The sequence below is a fragment of the Mesoplodon bidens genome, assembly GCF_964165515.1.
Source record: "Mesoplodon bidens genome assembly, chromosome: 1".
In the NCBI taxonomy this organism is placed as follows: domain Eukaryota; kingdom Metazoa; phylum Chordata; class Mammalia; order Artiodactyla; family Ziphiidae; genus Mesoplodon; species Mesoplodon bidens.
The window spans coordinates 5280651-5306283 of record NC_138176.1 but is presented as its reverse complement, the minus strand read 5'-3'; the positions used below and the strand labels follow the sequence as shown (position 1 = coordinate 5306283).

Genomic DNA, 25633 nt, shown 5'->3' with positions numbered 1-25633 from the left:
AAAATTAGACTAAGAGCAGCTGTCTGGGTTTGGTGTGTCTGGTTCACCGCCAGCCTTTGTACACGTGAGGTGTCACGTCATAAACACTGTCCCGTCTTTGTCAACGTTGTTCTTCTTGTTTGTCAATATATCAAGGACATTTTCCTCGACTGCAGCGTAGTTACCATGATTTCGAGGATGGTGTAACATTTCATAGAATGAGTGACCTCATCCTTTCTGATCCATCCCCTTTAGTGGGGCATTTAGGTTGTATTCACTACTATGAATAAATATGCGGTGAACATAATCATGCATGTAGCTTGGACTTCTTTTGAAAGTTTTCCTGTTGTACAGTCTCAAAAATACAATTGCTGATTCAAAATATTTTTTGTGACTTTTGACATTACTGCCAATTGATCTTATTGCCATAAGATGTGACCCATCCCTACTGCCACCGGCACGAGATCATGGCCCCGTCTCACTGCCAACTCACCAGAACTAGGAACTGTAATTTAAAATGCTCTTCCCTAGGCTGCAAATGCATCAGATGTTTTGAATTTTGTATGAATCAAGCCTCAAAGAAGAACCTTATGGGAAGATGCTATTAAATTAAAGAATCAGGTAAAGGAGAAAAATGTATTTATATAGATAAATGTTACTAGCCCGGGAATATAAGATCAAAAACCTTTAAAACATTATGTCATTTGTCATTCTTTCAAGGAGTCTTTGGGTCCAAATAAGGGCCGTTGGAATTGAGAGTTTGGTTTCTGAATTGTTCTCATCTCCCATTCATTGTCTCACTCCTGTTTCACCATAGTTTTAAAATGTCTTAGAACTGTCTTAGGCGCATGTGCTTCATTTTCTCCAGTTCACAGAGTTCTCATATTTGTCAGTAAATGGCCCAAAGTTGACAAGAGTCACAGCATTTTTGCCTCCATTCTCAACACTCTGTGCCCAGCAGTGGCTTCAGAATCTGTCCCAACATCATGAGAAATCTTTCCAGAAAACCAAATGGTTTAAGTCGTACCATGAAGTGATTACACCCATTTAATTCCACCACAACAACTTCCTTAGCCTAAAACATGCCTCACTTGGACATGTGGAAATAAAAACACAAACATGAAGACAAAGGTCCACAGAAAAAGAAAACACATTCTGGCAAAGTGTGAACAGCTGCTCGAGTTTTTTGGTGAAGAATCCTTGGCCATTTGTTCATTGTGTTGTCATCTGCTTGTACCCTCACAGACAGGTGGTAGGACACCTCGAAGGTAAAAATCAAGGCAGAAAAATGAAAACTTGTGAAAAAAATCTCTCTGCCATATTAATGTATTCTGGTGAATTGCGAAATGATCAATTTCCTTTTCGTTGGGACATCTCAAGTTTTCTATTGACCTATCTCAGCCTCCGGCGGGAGGCCACATGACGTCATCCTTCCCAGCTCTGCTGCTTCCCCGTCATCCCCATTTCTGCCTGGCTCCTTGTCATTTGGTTCACGGGCCCAGTCCCCCTGGCTTGGCCTTGGCTTGCTCTCTTGGCCTCCATGGTGGGTTGCAATGACTTGTGGGTTCTTCCTCTGTCTCATCCCCAGTGTCCATCTGCTTCCCTCACCCCCTATCCCAGGGCTCTCCTGGACCACAACATTTGTCTCTCGATTTGCTGTATCTTTTCTGACTCCTTTCTGTTCTCGGTTCAACTCTCATCCTCCAGTGGCTGCTCTCCTGAAGCACAAGGCATGCCCTCTATTCCTTGTCGGTGATGTTGGTGAATATGTGTAGCTGCACATGCACAGAACAGCAGGGCACAGCCTTCCCCACCCACCTCCATCCAGGGAGCTCCTAGGATGGAGCTGACTGGCTGCCGTTTAATCTGCCACCAGTTCAATTATCTAACCTTATTAGTCACGTGAACAAGGCTTAAATTGACTCTACCTTCATAGCAGATGTGCACACCTAATGGAGTTAGGGGAAGATTAAGGTTTTTCATTTTTACAGAACTTTAGTGTTTTGAACATGTGGCGTAGCCTTGCTTTTTTAGAGCTTGCTGTATCTTTCAGAGTGGGGCTGTTCAGATGCTTCTCCCACTGCTTCCCTCCAGTGCATTAGTCCCAGTGGATACATTCTCTTCTCACTTTCCTTGGCATGCGTCCGATCTTCAAGTCACCCCTGCAGGTGTGTTCACTGTCAGCCGCTGTCCCCCGTCCCCACCCTACCCTACCCCAATCCCAGAGATCCCAGAGTAGCGTGATGAGCCTGAAACTGAGGACCTTGGGAAATCTTGGGCGTTTTTTTGTTTTTTTCCAAAGGGGAGACCTTATGTGTGAAGACTTCAGGATCTGCCCAGCTAGCACGGAGAGGTTTGGGGTCATCCTTGTCTTAGGGCCTCTTACATCATCCAGTGGACCAGCTGAGCCATGGAACCACAAGATGACCCTTAACTAACACTTCCCCCATCTCACTGAGATCCCTGCCCCCAAATGAGTACCATTCTGAGTCTTAGCCTCTCTGGATTTTGCTTCAGAAGAAAAGCATACCTTTAAATTCTCTCCTAGCACCTTTTTAAAGAAATGCATTTGTTATGTCTTTGGAAAATATAGAACTAACAGCTGAGAATTGCAGCAAATTACTATTTGGGCTCTTAGACCGTTCATGAAAATGGGATGGAAAAGGCTCCACAGCAAAGTAGTATTTTCAGTCATGGAGCTATTTTCTGTCATCTTCGTGAGGGTCAGCAAAATGCTCCACAACTTCCAGAAATTCCTATTTAGTTGTAAAAATATTAGAATGTGAGTAATCTTTGTGTCTGCAATGTTTCCAAGTTCCTGCTTGAATAATCTCTTCCTACGACCCAGGCTGGTAACCTTAAGCAAATAATTGAATAACCCAAGTGGATGCTGGCAGCTTCTGCCACTTGGTGGCAAAGCCAATATATATTTTGAATGGTAATATGAATGTGAATAAGTTTGGTGGTGATTTTATCTTGTTTATTCTTTTTTTTAAAACATCTTTATTGGAGTATAATTGCTTTACAATGGTGTGTTAGTTTCTGCTTTATAACAAAGTGAATCAGCTATATATATACATATATCCCCATATCTTATCTCATTTATTCTTCAGTTCATTAGGGTTTTGTTGATTGGTTTGTTTTTGATTTCATTTAAAAAATAATGCTTGATTCTGTTGTTCTGGATGATTAGAGGGGAAATATGGCCCAAGAATTAGGCTTTTATTTCACTGAACCCCAGACCCAAAAGTGGTCCAAGAGATCATGGAAAATAATACCCTGGACTCAGAGTTCTGATGACATTGAATCCTATTAGAAAAGCTCTCCAGCAAAGAGATGCCTGCACTCCCATAATCTCCTTTAACCGACAGGACTTACTGTGCAGACTTGTTCCTGGAGTCCACTGTCAATGAATACAGCCCTAAAGTCAATCCTCAGTCTGGGTTGCACAGCTACACCTGTCTGAGGTGTTGCCAGGTGTAGCAGCCAGTTCCCCCGCCAGGCTGCTGCAGGTCTGGGGCTTGGGACCTCTAGGCTCATGAGTATTTCACAAAAGCTTCAAGGTCGCTGAGCTGCCCACTTGTTAGACGTAGAAGGATGGGGGGATTTTAGAACGTGGGATATGGAGTGCCAGAGATTAATTAAGTGTGTAATTAAGTTTACAGAGTGGTTAAGCAAGAGGAATGCAATATACATCAAAATATTAGTGTGTCTGAGCACAAGGATTAAAGGCTGAGTGATAGATTTGGGGGGATCAGTTACTTTTCGGGTGTCAGCATGTGAGCCCGGAGTCCCAAAGGTGTCAGAGAACCAGGCTGCTCTCTGCCAGGCCAGTGCCCTCTTCTTGGCCATGTGATCCACACAGGCACAGTTCATTGACTTTCTCCCCCACAGCCCCTCCAGTGATGCTAAAGAGAAGGGCATGGTTCTGCAGTGCTGTTGGATTGGACAATTCCACCGGGGGTTGCAGAACCAAAGAGAATCTGATCTCCCGAGCTCTCTAATACTAGGGGGTGGTCTAAATCCATGGTCCTACCTCCAGAACCTTGTGAGAAGCTTTTAAAAAACAGAAAGTAGGGCAAAGTGCACCCATACAGGCAGAGCCAGGACATATTGTAGGTTTGGTTCCAGACCACCGTGATAAAGGGAAATCTCAGTAAAGCGAATCACATGAAGTTTTTGGTTTCCCAGTGCATATAAGTTGTTTATGCTATACTGTAGTCTCTTAAGTGTGGAATAGTATTATGTTTAAAAGAGCAATACCTTAATTAAAAATACTTTATTGCTAAAAAGTAAAAGAATACTTTATTGCTGAAAAATGCTAACCATCATCTGAGCCTTCAGCGAGCTGTAAAGGCTGCTGGAGGGTTTGAAATATTGCAAGAATTACCAAAATATGACGTAGAGACACAAAGTGAGTAAATGCTGTTTGAAAAAGGGCACCAGTGGACTTGCTCAGTACACAAACCTTCAATTTCTAAAAGACTCAGTGATGCAAAGCGCAATAAAAAGAAGCATGCCTGCACCCAGGATGACTTGCGAATAATTTAGGGTTATTTAGATTATTATTTAGGGTTATTAATAAAGGGTTTCGAAAGAAACCCTTTCGCTAATGCACTAAGCTGACCGCGGCCCTAGAGCTCAGCTTTCTCCCAGCTCTTGGTAACCTCTAAGCACTTTACCCATGTGGTGAGTTATTTGTGCAAACCTTTCCATCCTGGTCCTCCCTTGCTCTGACAGAACCTCAGATCTCTTCTGTAAATGTGTCCCTGGATGCCTGGAGAATGCAAGCCTGGTTTTTATACACTTATAAATGCATTATAGCAAGAATGGTAAATCTAAGCCCCAACAGAAATGATGCATTCCAAACCAAGGAGAACTGGCTTTTGGATTATCCACTGCTGAGGCCCTTCACCCCATGATCTCCTAAATTGGAGCCTATAATCCATGCTTCACAGTGGCACTGAGTGGTGAAAGCAATGGTTCTTTCTAAGTTAATTGAATTAACGATGATGTTAATACATTACCCCAGAGAGCATGCCCCCCCCACCCACCCAGACATCTTCCACTGTGTTCAACTTAATAGCAACCTTCTGAAAAGCCCTATCTACGTGGCCTCTTATGTTTCATATTCTCAGAGGGTTGCTGGTATCAGATGCTTAGAGATGCTCTGCTCAATATTTTAAGTTGGACACCCTGTGGATCTTTTCGAAGCAATCTTAGTGTTTCAGAAAAGAGAGGAAAAGATAATGATTTTGCCTATCGCATGAGTGAGCCTCAGCTACCTTTTGAGCAACACAGTAAACCCTTACTAATTTTATCCTAACCATAGAGAATCCTTTTGCAAATTACCAGACAGCACACATTTACAAGTAAGATAATAAGCATAATTTTTATAAAACCGGCTCTCCTCTCTCAGCAGAGTTACTTTCTCCAATTTATTTGGACGGGATCATTTAATCCTGATTATGATAACAGTTCACAGCGCAGGAGCAAACTGATTCTAGTATGTTCTGTAAAAATTAACGAAGGACCTAGAATTCGAGGCTGGCTGCAGATCTGTGGAATTGAATCCTTGCTGATAAACAGGGTAGAGTTGCCAGGTGTTTGTGCAAATTACAGAGTTTAGACTAGAGGTTAGTAAAATTAGAACCAGCTGTGTTCTTCTGATTTACTTATCATTCATCCACTCTTTTTAGAAAACATTAAATTCATCAGTCAAAATTTGATAAACAGGGCTTCCCTGGTGGCGCAGTGGTTGAGAGTCCATCTGCCGATGCAGGGGACACGGGTTCGTGCCCCGGTCCGGGAAGATCCCACATGCCGCAGAGAGGCTGGGCCCGTGAGCCATGGCCGCTGAGCCTGCGCATCCGGAGCCTGTGCTCCGCAGCAGGAGAGGCCACAGCAGTGAGAGGCCCGCATACCGCAAAAAAAAAAAAAAAAAAAAAAAAAAATTTGATAAAGCAGCATATACTTAAGGAGCTGGAGCTTCCTTTACTGCCCTTGTTTGTGACAGTGAGGTTTGTGTGGAAGCAGAGAAAACATGCCATTTCCAGAAAGTAGCTTCCAAATGCAAATACCTTTTGATTAACTAGAGATGAGCGATTTGAAACGCCAGTGTGCGCTTGCCAATGTTAGGATAAGGTTTTTCTTCATTCTCTAAGCCTTCTTTGTTGTATGCTCCTTAAACATGTGTGGAATTAAATCATGTGTCTTAATTAAATTTACTCTTATTTTGTCTTTCGATTATTTCTTCTGAAGAATCAGCACTCACCACTTAATATTTGGCATTCCCATCATGGAAGATGGGGCTGCCAACTTCTGGTCTAGTGGCAAGCCATCTCTCTTGTGCCAGTTTCCAAGAAGAACCGCCTTCTGCAGAATTTTTTTCTGTAAGGAACAGAGTAATAGCGGGTTAGTATCCAAAGGTTGTTATTATATAGTAGAATTCCTTATGATGAGACCTCAGGTGAACAAAAAGAAAGCAACTCATGCTTTCTTCTTCAATAGAACTATGCTTTTTTCTCCGTTCCTAAAATCCCTGAACTTCTTAAGCCCAACAGAATCAAAGAGGGTGTTTATTTGGGGGAGGAGGCAACAGAGCAGAGAATTGCAGGGATTCACTGAAGTCCTGGTTTTTGTGATGTTGCTGAGTCCTTGATGTCAAGCAAGAATCAATACTTCTCTCCAGTCCTGTTTTAAGCCTTTGCTTCATCTGTAGCGTGATGAAATTTTGGCTTCAGGCAGCGTGCCCCAATCAAGGTCTGAGGCCCCTCCTTGGGTCTCACCAGACCCCTTGCCTTCTGCTTCCCAGGGTCCAGAGCCAGCTGACACTGCAGCAGCCTTGCCCTGGGTCCCCAGTGCAGTAGACGGTGCCTGATGGACCTGTTACAAGCACTCTGATGAATGTGTTCACCACTTGGCTTGTATGGCCAAGAGCAGGTTGTGTCTTAGCAACCTACTGGCCCACTCCTTTGGGGCCCTATTCAGTCCTCCCCAGCTTCAGTTTAACACCAACTCTATCCAGTAATTTTATGTGCACATAGCACATTGATCCCATTAGAGCATCCCTGTCAGGTGCTGTCCTAGGGGTTGGGAATACAGCAGTGACCAAGAGAGAAGAAAATTCTTTCTCTCACGCAGCTTAAATTCTTATGGGATCCGAGTAATAGTTGCCTGGGGAAGCAATATCTGAGCATGTATTTCACAGGGATCCCACTAGAGGTGATCATACAAAGTGAAATAAGTCAGAAAGAGAAAGACAAAGACCATCTAATATCACTTATATGTGGAATCTAAAATGTGACACAAATGAACCTATCTGCGAAACAGAAACAGACTCACAGACATAGAGAACAGACTTGAGAGGGGTGGGGGAGGGAAGGATTGGGAGGGTGGGATTAGCAGACGCAAACTATTTTATAGAGAATGGATAAACAACAAGGTCCTACTGTAGAGCACAGGGAACTATATTCAATATCCTGGGATAAACCATCATAGAAAAGAATATGAAAGAGAATGTATATATATGTATGACTGAGTCACTTCGCTGTACCGCAGAAATTAACACAACATTGTAAATCAACTATGCATTGATAAAATGTTTTTAAAAAAGGGATCCCAGGGCTTCCCTGGTGGCGCGGCGGTTGGGAGCCCGCCTGCCGATGCAGGGGACACGGGTTCGTGCCCCGGTCTGGGAGGATCCCACATGCCGCAGAGCGGCCGGGCCCGTGAGCCATGGCTGCTGGGCCTGCGCGTCCAGAGCCTGTGCTCCGCAACGGGAGAGGCCACAGCAGTGAGAGGCCCGCGTACCGCAAAAAAAAAAAAAAAAAAAAAAAAAAAAGGGATCCCAGAGACCCTTGCATACATGCCATGGTCTGCTTGCTTTGTGAACCCTGAATTCAGCTGTTGTCTCCTTCAGTTCCCCTTTGCCCATCTTCTTTCCACTCAGTGTGGGTGCCTCCATCTCTAGGGAACTAAAGCTCTTGCAGCCCCCTCTTCCTACCAGGCCCACATCCATGAGTAACTGCAGGACCCCCTTGCAACAGGGCACTCACCTGGCCAGAGTCCCAGTACTGAGGTGGCTCTGAATTCTGCCAGGGATGGGGGACTGGGTAGCGAGGATGGGGATGCATGTCTATCACTATCGCAGTAGTTATTTCCAGCCTGATCGGCCATGGGGTCCATGACCTCTGTGAAAACATTTAGAGAGGCACTCTTCTCCAGAATTTAGAGTTTTCCTGAAAGCATGAGACAGGGAGACCATCAGCTGTGAGGATCCTTTCCCACCATGATATTCTGGAAATCTCGTCAGAAGCTTTGGGGAATTCAAGGGAAGGTCTGGGATGGCCCTTTTTGAGGTGTCTGCTGGTCTGTCTTCAGGGCATTGCCCCTCTTGTTTTTTATTCTGTTTCTCACCCAGAGTGAGATAGTTCACTAGGATCCATCAAGGAATGGCAGGGAAGTGGCCCTTTGCCTGTTTTCAGATTGCAGAGAACTCTGCGGGCAAGTGACACAGCATCTGTTCTTTTCCAAGAACCAAGGAGCTATTTTAACCGTTACTTGTTCATAAAGATGAAGTTCGGGATGTTTTTTCATGTTGCTCCTTGATTTTTCTGCCCTATGGTTTCCTTGTCTGTCTTTCTCTGTCTCTTTCTCCTATGATCAGAATATGCATCAAGGCTTCATTAACCAGGGAAGGAAATGAAAGATTCCCCCTGTGACAGGAGCTCATCAGAAACCCCCGGGAGTTCGGGAAGGACAACTCTTAAATGAAATCAGGCTTCAAAGGTGTAGGGCAACTCTCCGACGATGATCTGTCGGCGATTTATGTATTATTGACGCTCAAGTCACGCAATGAAATCTCCACCGCGCTGATTATTTATGCTTTCTCTGTTTAATTATAGTTTGAAAATGAGATCATCACCAAGCTGGACCATGAAGTGGAAGGAGGTAGAGGTGATGAGCAGTACAAAGTGTTATTTGATAAAATGTAAGTGTTGATTAACAGTGGGATTTATGTCAGAATAGAGACAGAGAGACTGTGATTAGACGACCATGAACTTTGTGGCCCAGAAATAATTAAAAAGTGTTAATAATGGAAAATATTTTAAATTGCACCTCAGTCAGGTTTCTTTTGCTGAGTGTGATTAACAAGGTGTGTGTAATTATTTTTCAGTCTCTTAGAGCACTGCAGGAAGCACAAATACCTTGCCAAAACGGGAGAAACTTTTGTAAAGCTCGTCGTGCACCTGATGGAAAGGCTTTTGGATTACAGAACCATCATGCATGATGAGAACAAAGAAAATCGCATGAGCTGCACTGTCAACGTGCTGGTGAGTGAAAAGTTAAATATCCGGCCTTCCCAGGAAGCCGGAGACTGAGCCAGAAGTTCAAAGCCTTGTGAAAGCTGGCCACAGAGCTTTGCAGAGCAGGGCACAGCATGCTTTGCCTGTCTCCTTGGCTGTGGGAGGGAAGGAGGAAGGAAGGACTGTTTGCCTATCTGCTTTAAGCACGTCAGCAAAATCGTCTTCCTTCTGGGTGCTTTCACACTGTTCTTCCCCTGGTTCAGAATAACGAGCCATCTTATTTTGTAAGCAGGGGAGCACCCTCACTGATTACAGATCCTAAGTGTTTCATTACTAGGAGACTGTAAACATGTCCTGTAGTGGGTCGAATGGTGGCCTCCGCAAGATGGGTCCACATCCTAATCCTCAGAACCTGTGAACGTGACCTTGTCTGGAGAAAAACGCTCCTAGCAGATGCGATTAAGTCAGAGATCTTGAGATGAGACCGTCCTGGATTACCCAGGTGGGCCCTAAATCCAATGACAAGTATTTTTATAAGAGACAGAAAAGGAGAAGACAGAGACCCAGAGCAGAAGACCACGTGAAGAGAGGGGCAGACATGGGAGTGACGTGGCCACAAGCCAAGGAACACCTGGAGCCACTGGAAGCTGAAAGGGGCAGGAAGGAAGCTCCCCTAGTCCCTTCAGAGGGCATGTGGCCCTGCTGACGCCTGGATTTCAGACTCAGGCCTCCAAAACTGAAAGAGAATGCAGAGCTATTGTTTTAAGTCCCCAAGATTGTGGTAATTTGTTATGGCAGCCATAAGGAACTCGTGCGTGGCCACATGATGGCTTGGGTGAACTTGACCACCGCCGTCCACTGGTGTCTTGCACAGCTGCTGTCACTGTGACATGGTCAGGTTCTGTGGACATCGGTTTTTGACGTAGTTGTGGTACGTCAGGAATGCTTCAGGGCGACGAACTTCTAGGAAGCTTTACGACAAGCTCAGCTGCAGGACGTGGCTGGTTGGCCTCGTGGCTCTCAGGAACCACATGGCCACCACATCTGGCTCCAGAGCTCTCTGCATCTCTCTGCATCTTCCTCCTCTGCTGCTTCCTAGGAGCTAGACCAGCAGACTCCTGGCCCTGGTAGTGTTTTCCTCAGTTTCCCCCGCCTGTCCCAACACAGGAATGCAGGGAAACACAGTGCCTGGCTTCTTCTCTCTGCTTCTCTGGGTGGTCCTCATCACCACCTGGTTGTTGGATAGCAGGTGGTTGCCCTGCCCTGACTTCCCCCATTTGTACGGACTTGTAGGCGCTTTGAGCTTATGGGAGTGGACTTTTGTGCCAGGAGGAGCAGGACACATCATTCATTCTTGAAAATCACCAGAGACGTTTGGATTAAAAAGATAAACAAAAAGGAATATTTTCCCCTTCCATCTATTTTATTGTCAACACCGAATCTGAGCTTTGCCACGACGAGCCGGCTGCTGAAACCTCGCGCAGTCTCAGCCCTACATTCAGGGGCCGGGCAACCCGTTTTGGCCAATGATAAACATTTCCAGAACAAGGTTCTTTTTTTCTTTCCTTGAAAATCTAAACACGGGGCACTTCTGGTTTCTGGTCCAGTACGTAAAAGGAGTTTGGAAGTCGTTACTCCTATCCTCACCACAAGAAAAAAGCTGGCAAACTGAAAATCAACCACTCTTCTTCGATCCACAGAGAAAACGCCTGCTCCCAACATTGTGATACGGAGAATCACAGCCTCCCGGAGCAGAAACTAGCACTGGAGCCGGTACTGGACTCCTTTTACCCAGTACATCATGGCCACTTTCAACATAAATAACAAGGTGTCTTAAAGGGAAAAAAAGACGCAGTTTGAAGAGACAGGACATCAGAGCTGGACTTGGATCATGGCTTTAGAGGTTTTAGAATTTTCAGACTGGGCACTTAAAATGACCATGATAAATATGCTAAGGGCACGAATAAGAGCAGTAGACATTATGGAAGAACAGGTAATATAAGCTGAAAGATGGGAATTCTAAGAAAGTGTCAAAAGAGAAAATGCTAGACACTTGCAGAATGAAGAAAGCCTTTGGACTTACCAATAGACTGGACATGGCTGAGGAAAGAATCAGTGAGCTTGAAACATCTAGATATGTTTGCATGTGCATCGTAAGGGTCGGGGGCCACTGTAGGAGTTACTGGCATCCATCCCTGAGATCTGGCCCACTGCCTATGTTTGCCTCTCCATCCACCTGTGGCCTGACTGTGCTAGGGCGGCAGCGAGCTCTGCCCCAGGTAAGGGCCTTGATCGTTTGCTCAGGAACGAGCCTGGCTCTTGCTCTGTTGTCTTCCTGCCTTCTTGCCTCTGTCCGCAGGAATTTATTTTGATGATGCCAGTGTGGTTAACACGAAATAGAAATCAGTGTCTTTCTGCAGGAGAGAAACAGAAACCTTTTCAAAAACATTCTCTACCATGGACATACTTTTCTCGTGCTCCCTCTGAGCTTTAAGGGGATCCAAAAGGCCCATTTGTGTCCAGAGGAAGAATGATTATTATGTTGATTAGGTTTCCAGCTTTGATGATTGACTACTGTTTGTTTCAAGCAGGGTCTTTCATGCTCACCAGGATGCAAAACCTAGTGGAGAAATGGTGACAAGCTCTGAATGGGGCCTTTTATCAGACTCAGACTCAGAATCAGAATCAGAATCAGGGTCAGAAAAATAAGGTCCTGTGAGGCCACCTGAGATCATAGCTCCTGACATTATGGTGTGTTCCTCTCTCATCCTGAGATTATCGGACATCATTCACTTCCTTCAGCTTGAAACATCCTGAATCATTCTATGAAGAGTCGAGTGTTCTATTCTTAACTGTTTCCTGGGGAGGATAAGATGGATCCCAGACTATCACAATTCTTTCATTTAAAAAATAGAGATCTATGGATTACAGAGAACAAAAATGGATTTTTACAGATAGATGTTCTGTCTCTTAATAGTCACTGCCAAGAACATTTAATCATATAAATATATTTCTAACCTCCGGGTCCATTTTTACCTTTTCTCCTGGTACTTTTCTTGTGAAACAAATAGAGTTTCATAGAAGTGAATATGTCTATCCATCTCTAGATGAGTATGGATATATAAACATACATCTAGAAACATATAAAATGTACTCAACTGATCACTAAGCAGAAATCCCCTTGAAATCCTAAGGTTAAAAAATAAAGAACGTAAGATTTATTCATCAATAAATAAATGTAAGCTCGTTGCAAAATTTCCTTTTAAACCAGTGCTATTATTATTTTTTTTAATAGAGTTACTGGAATGTTCTAACTTGTGTGAGCTTGTTAATGTCCTACTCTTCCTATCACTTAAAAAACAAATTAAAATTAAAAAATGAGAGACAGGGGCTGTGATTCTGCCCAGCGGCCTAGTCCTTTAGATGTACCTCTGCAAGCAAGTCTGCATGTGTACTGGATCATGGTTCCCGCTACGCAAAATGCATACTTGTAATTAAGTGGAATTTCATCGTCACCTCATAATCGTGCAGTCTTTAATTACTGGTTCATGATTTGTTGTGTGTCACCTGGCTCTTCTATGCAATTATCAACATATTCATACCCAAGAATGGTAGAATCATTGTTTTACAGACATAAGTTAGGTCCTTCGTGGCCCCCTTACAGGCTAATTAAGGTGGTTCCAACTAGAATTCTAAAAATCTTAGGATGTGTCTTAGTTATGAAGGAGTACAAAATTGAAATACAGTGAAAATGCTTGCGCTCTGAAAGATCAACGCATAGCGCTGGACTGGAATTGGGGACCTAGTCCCAACAGGGTTGCTTAGACAGATGTCAGCCCTGGTGCAGAGAAGACCATGTGGGGTGGGAGGATGCCCGCAGAGCCCAGAAGTGGGGCACCGAGCAGTGTGAACTTTTACATAAAGAAAGAAAAAGTTTTATCAAGAAATTGGGATTTGAGATGAACGTCCTTCAGTTCTAGGGAGGTTTTGAAGTCCTAGACAGGGAACAGAACGCAGAGCAGGCAGGAAATAGAAGACACTTCCGTATCTCGGAGAGAGGGAGGAAAAGTCGCATGATATCCCCGTTGTGAAATTGTAGAGGAGAATGATCAAAAGCTTAGGAAAGGATTAAAAATAGGAGTGCAGAAGAGGGTGGTGTGAAATCGTAGCGTGTAAATACTGGTGAGTTGGAAGTGAAGGGCTCATCCTCTGCCTTTGATGTAGGTTCCCTTTGTTACATCGCTCCGAGCCGTCAGCTGAAAATATCCTCATTACCCAGACACAGCACATGAACCAGAGGACACGCAAATCTCAGGTGCTGCAAAATGTGAAAATCTCGGTGCGTCTTTCTAAACGCGCCCCCGCTTACTCTCTGCATTTGTTTATGATTTCTTTTCGGAGAGATCAGTTGTGGAAGCAGTGTCTTTCTTTGGCTAATGAAATGAAACAGGCTGTTTCATCTTCTTGGGTAATTGCATGCCTTTATGATGGTGCTATTCACTAGTTATCTCAGGCCCCCATTCTAGAGTTCTAACATCGTGTGCAGGTGCTAAATTTCACATTGAAAGTGGCAGTGGTGTTTCCATACCTTAGGCCTTGTTACGTGACTGTTCTTCACCTTTCTGGTGCCTCGTGAACGATAAAAGATTTTAGAGTGTTTATAGAGATTTCACATTAAGAAATGTAATTGTAATAGAAATATTTATGCCCATCCTGAAACTAGTCTACAATATGTAGAATTAACCTATCGTTGATAATCTGCTAACTAACCTTCCTCTATCAATGCTGTACACAAGGTGTTTTTTAAGCAGCAACCAGTTTTCTTACTGTGTTTTGGAAGGCCTGTCTAGAACAGCGCTTTCTGATAGAAATTTCTTGATAATGGAGATGCTCTGTATCTACACTATTCAAGACAGTAGCACTGGCTCCATATGGCTATTGAGCACTCAAAAGTGTGTGGCAAGTGCAACTGAGGACGTGAATTTTTAACTTCATTCAATTTTCATTAAATTGACTTTCTATTTGAATACATGTGGCTCGTGGCTACTGTATTGGACGTCAGGTCTACAGTGCCACGTTGCCTTCTTGTGGCTCTTGGTAAGTGAGGCTAGACCCAGCATGCTTTAAATCATGTTGATGATGCTTATTCCAAAAATTTTTTTTCACTTCTAATGAGATTACAATGGTTAAGAATGGTGAAGATATCATATCTTTCGGTAATCTTTTGTTTCAACTGAAAACAGGTGACTTTCAAATGAGACAGAAGTAGATTTAAGCCATCACAGCATTTATTTTATTGTTTAATTTTTAAAAAATTTTTGCCAAGCATGTTTTTTTTTTCCTTTTCGTTTGACTGAAATAAAGTTGATTTACAATGTTGTGTTAGTTTCAGGTATACAGCAAAGTGATTCAGGTCTATATATATCTGAATATATAGATTCTTTTCCATTATAGGTTATGACAAGATATTGAGTATAGTTCCCTGTGCTATACAGTAGGTTCTTGTTGGTTATCTATTTAGATGTGGTATATATATATATATATATATATATATATACACAATGGAATATTACTCAGCCATAAAAAAAGAATGAAATAATGCCATTTGCAGCAACATGGGTGGACCTAGAAATTATCATACTAAGTGAAGTAAGTCAGATGGAGAAAGATATAGGATATCGTTTATACGTGAAATCTAAAAAATGATACAGATGAACTTATTTACAAAACAGAAACAGACTCACAGATTTAGAAAACAAACTTACGGTTACCAAAGGGGAAGGGGGGTTCAGGGATAAAATAGGAGATTAATTGGGATTAACATATACACACTACACTGTTTAAAGTATAGGAAATTTATTCGTTAGAATCACACCCCCCCAGCCAAAAAAAAAAAAAAAAAAAGAAGGACAGTGTAAGGTGTTTTTGCATTTTATGTGAATTTATGGTTCATATCCAAAGATCTGGGTCCATTTGGCTGTGTTTGACACAAGTTGAAGAACTGTGGATTTTTTATGTGTATGTGACACCTTTTATAGAACAGGTTTCTTAAAACAGTGTTGTGGTTTGATTTTTCAGAATTTCTACAAAGAGATTGAAAGAGAAGAAATGTATATAAGGTATGTGAACATCTGGATGGTCTGCACCCTCGACCTGTTTATGATAATTGCTGTTCATCAAGTCCATGCTAAAAAGTGTTTTATAGCCACAGGGGTTGATCTTGTAGGAAATCGTGAAGGCTAGAGTTTGAATTTGGTGGAGCTCCCAGAAGTATCGTCAGGCCTGGTGCAGTTTGTCCGTGCCGACGCAGAGATTTGGGGTGGGGGGCATCCTTAGCCAGCTCAGAAGAAAATTATTATTTCACAGGGTTTTTGTTCCTCTTGACCGACCCTTATATGGCCCTTTAGAAAAAAGGCACTGCCACAAATTATATTGTTTCACAGTAAGCCATATGATCAAATGAGAAGTCCAGTCTTAACTTTATCAGAAATAAGGCAATAGGGCTTCCCTGGTGGCGCAGTGGTTGGGAGTCCGCCTGCCGATGCTGGGGAGGCGGGTTCATGCCCCGGTCGGGGAAGATCCCACCTGCCGCGGAGCGGCTGGGCCCCGTGAGCCATGGCCGCTGAGCCTGCGCGTCTGGAGCCTGTGCTCCGCAACGGGAGAGGCCACAACAGTGAGAGGCCCGCGTACCGCAAAGAAAAAAAAAAAGGAAAGAAAAGAAAGAAATAAGGCAATAGTATAAGTTTTCAGTCTATTCTTACCTGGGTACCAAATTCTCAAGTTTCGTATTTTCTTCTGGATTTTTCTCCTTCACTTGCCTTTTTCTCTAGGATGGTGGGCTATGATTGGTACCCTCTTCTTCTTGGTCACTCTTAGGGGCCAGTGTCAAATTTTAGCAAGATTACCACTTATGAGACCAGAATAATTATATAATCCACGTGGCATTAGAGTTTAATGATGGATTAGTTACATTAAGCGTTATTTTCTTTCTTTTTTTGTTGAGTCTCTAGTGTATTTATTTGTATAAAGAGTAAACAAAGATATGATTTTCTAACTTTTGATTTCTAAGACTTTTTAACTTTTACCTTTAAAAACAGTACCATGTGAATATAATAAACCATGAGGAAAACAATCAGTTTCTTTTATCCAAAATGTAGGCTGTGGTGGGAGGGAGGGAGATGCAAGAGGGAAGAGATATGGGGATATATGTATATGTATAGCTGATTCAGTTCGTCATAAAGCAGAAACTAACACACCACTGTAAAGCAATTATACTCCAATAAAGATGTTAAAAAAAGTGTATACAAAAAAAATGTAGGTTGCTTTATATTAGATTTAACTTTTATTTCTTTATGTCAGAGGAATTCTTTTGATCCATTCGCTGTGATCATTGGAGCTCTTTATTCTTATGGATTTGTATTTTTATGGATTTTGTGTGTGTGTATATTTGGACTCAATAGAAATGTAAGAAATCACAATCAAACATTGTGTACTCTCATTTCAATTGCAAGAAAGAAAACTCTGGAAAATATGAGAAAGAATGAGAAACCTTGAAGTATAATTCCACCTCCTTGTGCCACCTTCAGTTTTGTCCTGAAAAGACAGGACTTAAATTTTAAAAATATATCCACTGTGTATTACCCTGGTTGGTTTTTCTTAGTGCTTCGTGTACCAGAAGCTTCCAAGGCATTATGCATTGTGAAGATTGTAAAAAGACAGTATAGAGATGATTTACTGTTGAAGGTAGAATTTAGCTCTTGGAATTCTCAACACAAATTATTTGGTGATGCTTTAAGAATGTACCTATGTTTTATTGTCTCAGGTATTTGTACAAGCTCTGTGACCTGCACAAGGAATGTGATAACTACACTGAAGCAGCCTATACCTTGCTTCTCCATGCGAAGCTTCTGAAGGTAGTAAAAATTACCATATACTTTCATGATCCTGTCGTTATAAATTATAAGATCATTTAACATTTGATTTTTCCATGACAGATTTCAGTAGACCTAGAACTTAAGATTTTATGGATGTTGACTCAATGCAATGACATAAACAAAGAGAGTTAAGAAGTACTTCGATTATAGATTTGGCTCTCCTGAATGCAAATTGGACAAGATGTCAGAGCAAGTTATCACTGAGCATCTTAAACACCCATCATTGGTCTGCCAGCAGTGAGTTAGAGATTCTGCGATTCCTTATTCCTGCCAACAGGACCCAGTCATGCCGGAGGGCGACCTCAGTAAGAAGGAACTTCTGTGGTACAATAGCTAAGAGAGAAGATGAGCCCACCTCTCACTATTTTTTCAGAGTGTAGGGACCAGATCATGACTTTTCTCTCGGTATGTTCTAAGCGGTTCCATTGAGATCTCCTGTTGGTCCATCAGTTCATGTTTGACTTCCTGCCTGATTCTCCTGGGGGATGTTACCCCTCAGCATAGGTCTGGCATGACAGCTTTCAGCTCTCAGTGTCCTTTTGTTATTCAGATAGCTTTGGACATTGGGGTGTGTGTGTGTGTGTGTGTGTGTGTGTGTGTGTGTGTGTTTTGCCATAATATATTCATGCTCTCCCCGTGTCCATTTTCAGCCCAGTTAGTCATACAGAGTGGACCCACAGTAAATAACTGGGTGGTTGTTTGTATTGATGGATGGCAAGATGGATGTGTGGGTGGATGGATGGATGTGTGGATGGATGGATGGATGGATGTGTGGTTGGGTGGATTGATGGATTCATGGATGGATGGATGTGTGGATGGATGTGTGGGTGGATGGATGGATGTGTGGGTGGATGGATGGATGTGTGGGTAGGTAGGTGGATAGATGAGAGAATTTCTTTACAACTTCTAGTTTTATACTTCAAAACTTTAGCAAGTCACTGGATCATCTTTCCCATTATACCCTCATAAAAAATTGAAAAATTATAAACTAGGTAAAGAGGAACAGCTATGAGAGTTAGAACTGAGTTGAGTGTCCCTACATAAAGATTGCTCATTCAAGGGATCGTGTGTCTAAACTCAAGCCAGGCCCCCGCATACCAAGAACTGAATGAAAGGAAACCAGATGAGATTACATTAAAAATGAGCATTAAGCAGTGTCTGCCGGGTGCTGAGAGGACTGAGGAGGGGGCCGTGTTAGGCAGTGAATCCCCAGCAAGAATCTTCCAGCCCTTGGCCCAGTCCTGAACTCTCCAGTAGCTTGTGTGAGATGCATACTCATAAGCTGCTTTAGGGACACTGGAGTGTGGAGATTGACCTTTGCCTGAAAACAAGAGTCCTTTATAAAGAAAACACAATGAGACTCGTTTCAATCTGAATGCCTCATCCGTAGTCATCCATGGTACCCCTTTGGCTTTGCACCATATAAAGCTCTCCTAAGGACTGTCATTTACGAAGGTAGAGATATCAGTTGGGGCATCTCACACCAGCCATCCCACTTTGAATTCTAATGGCTTTCATTTGTTAGAAACCCAAATTTTAGTAACAAGGTGATTTTTAAACTACGAAGATATATCTTTTACACCAGGGAAATTAAAATGGGCTTGACAAGCTGCTTGGTCACCCTTACTCTCTCTCATAGTACATAAACTTTTCTACGGGCGTGTGAATGTAAAATAGATATATGTGTATGAAGTATCATTTGTTTCATCATTGCACTTATTGAGCACAGACAGGTTTGTCACAAACGGTACAAGGATGTTTCACAACCCAAATCAATGGGCCCAATTGCATTATCATTTCCACTGGGGTTTTGAATTTTCCAGTTAGATGCCAAATAATCGCTCTCCGTATCTTTTACATCATTACATATTGCAGTTTGTCCTAAATATGTTTTGATATTGCAGTAAATGTGAATTCATGCTGGTTAATCAACAGACTAAAGAACGTTCCTTGTATCTTTATGAAAATTCTTCACCATGATTGATATATTCTTGTTCATTGAGTAAAAATCCTCAAATAGGGTCTTCTTTTTTTGGTTAAGGCTATTTTGTCAAAAATAAAAACAAGGGCGATAAAAACATCAACCTTTCGCCTAGCAATCAAGTTATTTCATCTCATTGTTTAAGTGGAAGGTATAAAGGAGTTTTGCTTCTCCATTCAATATTTTTTAGGTGATTTTCAACTCCAAGGAAGTTATTTGGCATCCAGACTTTCTTATTCTTATTTATCTTATTGTAGTTCCATTTCAGAATCATGCAAAATTTTACTTTTACCCCTCATGAAAGTAGAAATCTGGCCATGTGGTGAAAATGCCACAATTCATTGAGTTTGTAACTCCCAGTTATGGTTGGGGTACACACTTCTCATTTGAAGGTGAAAGAATTTGCAGCAGCGTGAAGGTTTCTCATTCTTACTTGACATTCCAGGTGCTAGAGAGCCCATCTGGCCCCATGGCCCTTTCACCCTGTTCTTTGGAGCCCTGGGGTCCAGCACAGAGTGCTCCAGAGCCCCTCTGGCTTCGGGAAGGTGGGAGGGGGTGTGTGCTGTGAGAGCCCGCCTCTTGGGGAGCCTTGTACTTTTGCAGGCCTGTCCCTTGGCGCCTTTGCCCTCTGCCCCAGTGGTTCCTGTCCATGTGTCCTGCCCCCTAAAATGTGGCACCACAGCTGGTCCCATTGCTCCAGATGTGGCCTGGCTAGCCCTGAGTCCAGTGGGGACCCTCCCACCCCGCTGTGGTCCAGGCAGCCTGCAAGTCCGCTGCTTTCTTGGTAGCATCCTCACTGTCCTGTCTTAAAACAGGGTCAAGACCCGCCTCCTGAGTCCAACTGATGAGTGAGCCCATCCTGATTCTTTCCTCCAGGGAGCCTCCGCAGAACCCCTCGGCCTGCCTCCCGCCCTTAAATTGCCCATGAAATCTTTTCTGCAGAGTTATTATATACCACTGTGCTCTAATTTGTAACAGCACTCTCTCTGCGGCAGGCATCTTCTGACTCACCTTTGACCTGGTGCCTTGCACATAGTAGGTCCCCACCAACTATTGAGGCTTATTGAACCCTATATTTAGTGCCGTTGATTTCTTGAGCATAAGTTTAGGAGTTTAGGTGTCAAATGAGCTTGCCTTCACTTTGGTGCATCCTTCCTTCATCCCATAAGTCCACTGTCACGTCCACAAACGCTGGCCGAGCCCTGCCTTTGCGACAGGCAGCGTGCCTAGAGCTGAAGATCCCAAGACACCTCCCTGTCTGTAAGGAGCTTTCTTTACGACCTGTAAGTGGAATCCATGTGCCTTCTGCTGTTGATTAAAATGTTGAGCAGCGCAGGACTGAGGCCGCCACCCAGGGATGCCCCACTTGAGGCAGCCACAGATCACCCGGTTCCTCATTCATCTGGAAGGTTCCAAGGCATCATGGGCAAGCTGACAGTTCTGTGCTGTCCAGAACCTGCTGGGTTTCTCTTCTGTGTGAACCTAGACCCAGCTTTGCCGCCTTCTTTCTTTCACTCGTCTTGAGGCCTCTGCACAGAGGTTCTGCCCTCTTCCAGACCCGACAGCCTGATGGCAGGAGCTCCAACGACCCCCGGAATCACGGCCCGAGTGCCCACACTGAATTCAGGGCTTACTGTGCGTTCTGACCTGACGGTAGGCAAACGGTAGCCCTGGCCGTGCCCTCACCAGGCACCGCTTACGCTTTGCTTTTGCCTCAGTGGTCGGAGGACGTGTGCGCGGCCCACCTCACCCAGCGGGACGGGTACCAGGCGACAACACAGGGGCAGCTGAAAGAGCGGCTCTACCAGGAAATCATCCACTACTTCGACAAAGGCAAGGTAAAAAGAAAAATGCAATTTTTCTGGTGTTTTCCTCTTTGTGTGCACCTTCTTGCAGCGTTGTAAACACATTTTTTAACACATGGTGTTTGTGGTACCAGAAATTTGTTACAGATTGTATATCTGAAGGTTTTATGCATGGCCCTTCCGCTGGCACTTCTAAGTAGAAATCCTAGCAAAAATAAAAATCAGTCGCCCTTTTGTAGATGCTCTGCTGAAAGTTAGGACTGAAAAGCACAAGTGTTTTCATAGTCCTTGCCAGAGAGAACCCAGGCTGGGACACTGATTTGGGGGAATTTCTGGCTACGTTAGAGCTAATGCTTTCCTTTGACAGTTTGCGTTTTTCTGTTGTCACCAAAATATTATTCCCATGGCAAGACCAATGTCGCTCATGTTGGTGTCCTCTCCATTAACTGGCTCAAACAAAATTATTTAATCTGTTGACTTCTACTAAAAGGAAACCTGCCATCATTTTAATCAGCCAGTAATAGGTCTCATCACTGTAGTTCATGTGATTCAGATAAATAATACGTATTAAAATAAAGGCGGGGGGGCTTCCCTGGTGGCGCAGTGGTTGAGAGTCCGCCTGCCGATGTGGGGGACACGGGTTCGTGCCCCGGTCCGGAAAGATCCCACATGCCATGGAGTGGCTGGGCCCGTGAGCCATGGCCACTGAGCCTGTGCATTCGGAGGCTGCGCTCCGCAACGGGAGAGGCCTCAACAGTGAGAGGCCCGCGCGTACTGCAAAAAAAAAGGGGGGGTGGGGCTTCTTCAGTTAAGAAGTTTTTTAAATCTGCCACCGAAGTGACTTCTAAGCTCATTCTGTGCCTTCATCAGGATTCTTAACTCATCTCAGTTACCAGCCTTTTTTTTTTTTTTTTTTTTTTACCTTGAGAAAAGTGAACAGAGAATTCCACGACGGTACCTGTATTCGTTTCTTAGGGCTGCAGTAACATAGGCCTACCCACTGGGCAGGAATCTGTTCTCTCACAGTTCTGGAGGCTATAAAACCAAAGTCAGCATGTCGGCAGGGCCGTGCTCTCTGAGAGAGAATGATTCAAGGGGAGAATCTGCTTCCCGCCTCTCTCTTAGTGTCTGGTGATGCCGGCAGTCCTTGGCTTGTAGATACATCACGCCAGTTTCTGCCTCCGTATTCGTGTGGCTTTTTCCCTGTGTGTCACTGTGTCCAAATCTTCTAAGAGCACCGATTATTGGATTTAGGGCCCATGCCATCCAGTGTGACCTCATCTTAACTTGATTACGCCCAAAGACCCTGTCTCCAATAAGGTCACATTCACAGATACCAAGGGTTAGGACTTCAACATATCTTTTGGCGGGGAACCAGTTCTACCCCCAGCAGCACCCATATCGGGAAAGGATGATGACTGACCCTTTTTGTGGTTGTCGACATAAACCGAACCCTTTTGAAAAAATCATGTGTGTTTTATTTATTCCCTGGGGTCCGTGACATGGGACAAAAACCAAAATATTCAGAATAGCATGAGGATTGGCCAGAGGCCACTTGGAAATGGTCTGTGAATTATACCTGGTCCTATAGCAAAATAGAATATATTTCTTCATAGAAATGAGATGGTTTCACAATGAAGGCCAACTGCTAACATTTTATTAGCTTAGCCAGGGGAATTCTGTTTCTCGACAAACTGCTAAAAAAGTGGATCCATTCCTTCCCCCGATGGCTTTCTGGCTTATTATGTTTTTGAGAAGGGTAATCAGGTGTTACGGAGGGGGCAGAACAGGAGGTGGGACCCCAGAGAGGCCCAGGAAGCCTGAGGGCCAGAGGTCACTGGGGCCGAAAGAGTGTGTGCCTTTGCTGAGAGTCATTCTGGGTTCTCACGTCCTCTGACAGCACTGGCCCCGAGATCTCTCCAGCCACATCTCAGCTCTCCTCCCTCCCGCGCTCCTTATATTCTGGCCACGCCACCCCTTCTGGGTCCTCATCCGCCCCAGCCCTTCCTGTCTCTGCCTGGCGGGCCTCTGCTGCTCCTGCCCTTGGCTCACCTGTCCTCATCCAGCTTCATGTCACCTCTGTTCCGATGCCCACAGTGCCCTCTTCTTTTCCTATATAGCGCTTAACCACAAGTTGCAACAGTAGATTTGCGCGTGTATTTCTTTAGCGAGTCTCCCATAGGCCATGAGCTCTGGGAAGATAGAGGCCACACACGTGTAATCCCTCACAACACATGTAACTCTCAGACAGAGCCGGGCATGTAACACAGGGGCGTTTGTTAGATGAACAAAGAAATCAGTGAAAGAATGCATGAACAAATGAGTGAATACTCAGCATTTAAGGGTGATTTCGGACAGAGGAGAGGTGCTCATGGACAGCAGGACAGCTGGCCTTCAATAAATAATACATTGAGGAACCAAGTGGGTTTGGTTTGGTTTTTAGCCAAAGTAGCCTTATACGGAGGGAAAAAAATGAACGTGTTCAGTCTAGAACAGTGGTTCTCAACCGGGACCCTTTCACGTTATCATGCCTGGGGGTGTGGATGGGACTGGCATCAAGTGGGTCAAGGTCAGGGATGCCGCTCAACATCCTGCAAGGCAGACAGCCCTCGCCACACAGAACTATCCAGCCCAGAATGTCAACCGTGGCCAGGTTGAGAAATCCTGGTTTTGAAAAAAAGCTAATTCAAGTGATAAAGCATTACAGGCAAAAAGAGAAAGGGGCTGAAGGCATGTTCTCACATGTTTCTGTGTGCTGGAGGAGACAGAGGATGGCTCTGGTCAAGTGAGCACTTAGCTCACCTGGAGTCAAGAATGTTCAACTTGATTGAACTTGTTAATCAAACCTGAGGAGAGGGCTTCCCTGGTGGCGCAGTGGTTGAGAGTCCGCCTGCCGATGCAGGGGACACGGGTTCGTGCCCCGGTCCGGGAAGATCCCACGTGCCGCGGAGCGGCTGGGCCTGTGAGCTATGGCCGCTGAGCCTGCGCATCCAGAGCCTGTGCTCCGCAACGGGAGAGGCCACAGCAGTGAGAGGCCCGCATACCACAAAAAAAAAAAAAAAAAAACAAGAAACAGAAACTGAGGAGAATTGTCTTCATGGCAGCTGTTAGAGGCGTACTGGCAAAAGAGACTGAAAAGCCATTTTTGAATGCCCATAACTTCTCCACGAGAACGTTAAAAAGAAACGGAAGTTCACGCATCTTTCTGAGGCTAACATGAGGGTGAGGGAGAAAATTTCATCAAACGAAATTTCAAGTACCTGGATGATGAGCTGCAAAGCAAAAAAAAATCGTTTTAACATCAACAAGCATTAAATTTCCTGGGGAAAAACTAACAGAAGGAAGTAAGTATCCATCTTCTGTAGTAGCCGGGACGGGCTGGAATCTGCTGGGGTTTCGGCCTCTCACCATCTCAGTGGTGCTACACAACCCAGATGGATTTCTCACTCATGCTGCCGGTCCGTCCTCACTTCTGGGGACCCAGGTGAGCGGAGGTCCCAACACAAAGGAATGCAGCCTCAGAGGGACAGCGAGTCACTGCCCGGCCCCTACACGCTTGGCCCAGAAATGACACATGCGTTTGTGCTCGTGTCATTGACTAAAGCAGATCATGTGGCCACAACGAGCTTCAGTGGGTGGGGAAGTGCCCAGAAGGGAAGGCAATGTACATAGCGCCTACATCTGCCAGGTAAACCAGGTAAACTACCAGGATATTGAATCGGACAAGTGAGGCGGGGTTCTAACCTAGGGCTCTCAAGGCACGTGGAAATTACCTAAGTATATGTATGTTCTAAAAAGGTAATATTCCCTCTAATCCCCCAATTGCACAGCTTCCCACAACTGGACATGTGAAAATAGACCATCTCCAGAACCTGGTGCTGGGCCAGCTCCTCCATAGTTGAATTTCTTCCTCGGGTTAGGGAGGGGTTGGGAACGACATGACCAGGCTGGGCGGTGCAGGGGCAGCAGCACCTGAGAACTGGTTCCAGCTCCCTGTGGCCAGGACGCCCGAAGTCTCAGCAGGTGGGGAGTCGGGGCGGCAGGAGGTCACAGCAGAAGGTAAGTTTGCTTCTTTATGCCAGATTTAGAATCACGTTCGTTTAGGAAACAAGACCGAGACATGGTCTTATTATACCTGCCAAGTGTTGGGTGTATGCGGTGATTTGAGAAAGAACATCCTTCCTGCCTGCTCTGGAATAAGACCATGGCTGAGGTCGTTGCTGCAGATTCAGAACTTGACCTTGGGAAGGACCAGATGCACACATTTCTGTGCTCCGTGCCCAGACTGAAGTTTTGTTTTTTTTGTGGTACGTGGGCCTCTCACTGTTGTGGCCTCTCCCGTTGCGGAGCACAGGCTCCGGACGCGCAGGCTCAGGGGCCATGGCTCACGGGCCCAGCCGCTCCGCGGCATGTGGGATCTTCCCGGACCGGGGCACGAGCCCATGTCCCCTGCATCGGCAGGCGGACTCTCAACCACTGCGCCACCAGGGAAGCCCTGTTTTTTTTTTTTTTTTAATTGAAATATAGTTGATTTACAATGTTGTGTTAGTTACAGGTGTACAGCAAAGTGATTCAGTTATATGTGTGTGTGTGTGTGTGTGTGTGTATGTATATTCTTTTTCAGAT

The 25633-nt window shown here is 44.4% G+C and overlaps 1 protein-coding gene across 2 annotated transcripts in view; it reads left to right on the top strand.

Annotated features, from left to right (window-relative positions):
* The window catches only part of DOCK1 (dedicator of cytokinesis 1), a 535086-nt gene that overhangs the window by 446195 nt on the left and 63258 nt on the right, over positions 1–25633 (top strand). For both annotated transcript variants that reach the window (XM_081220288.1, XM_081220287.1), the window contains exons 34-38: positions 8886–8971; positions 9158–9314; positions 15366–15406; positions 17110–17200; positions 20921–21040. In XM_081220288.1, the coding sequence (XP_081076414.1) occupies positions 8886–8971; positions 9158–9314; positions 15366–15406; positions 17110–17200; positions 20921–21040 (495 nt within the window). The remainder of the gene's footprint in view (positions 1–8885; positions 8972–9157; positions 9315–15365; positions 15407–17109; positions 17201–20920; positions 21041–25633) is intronic.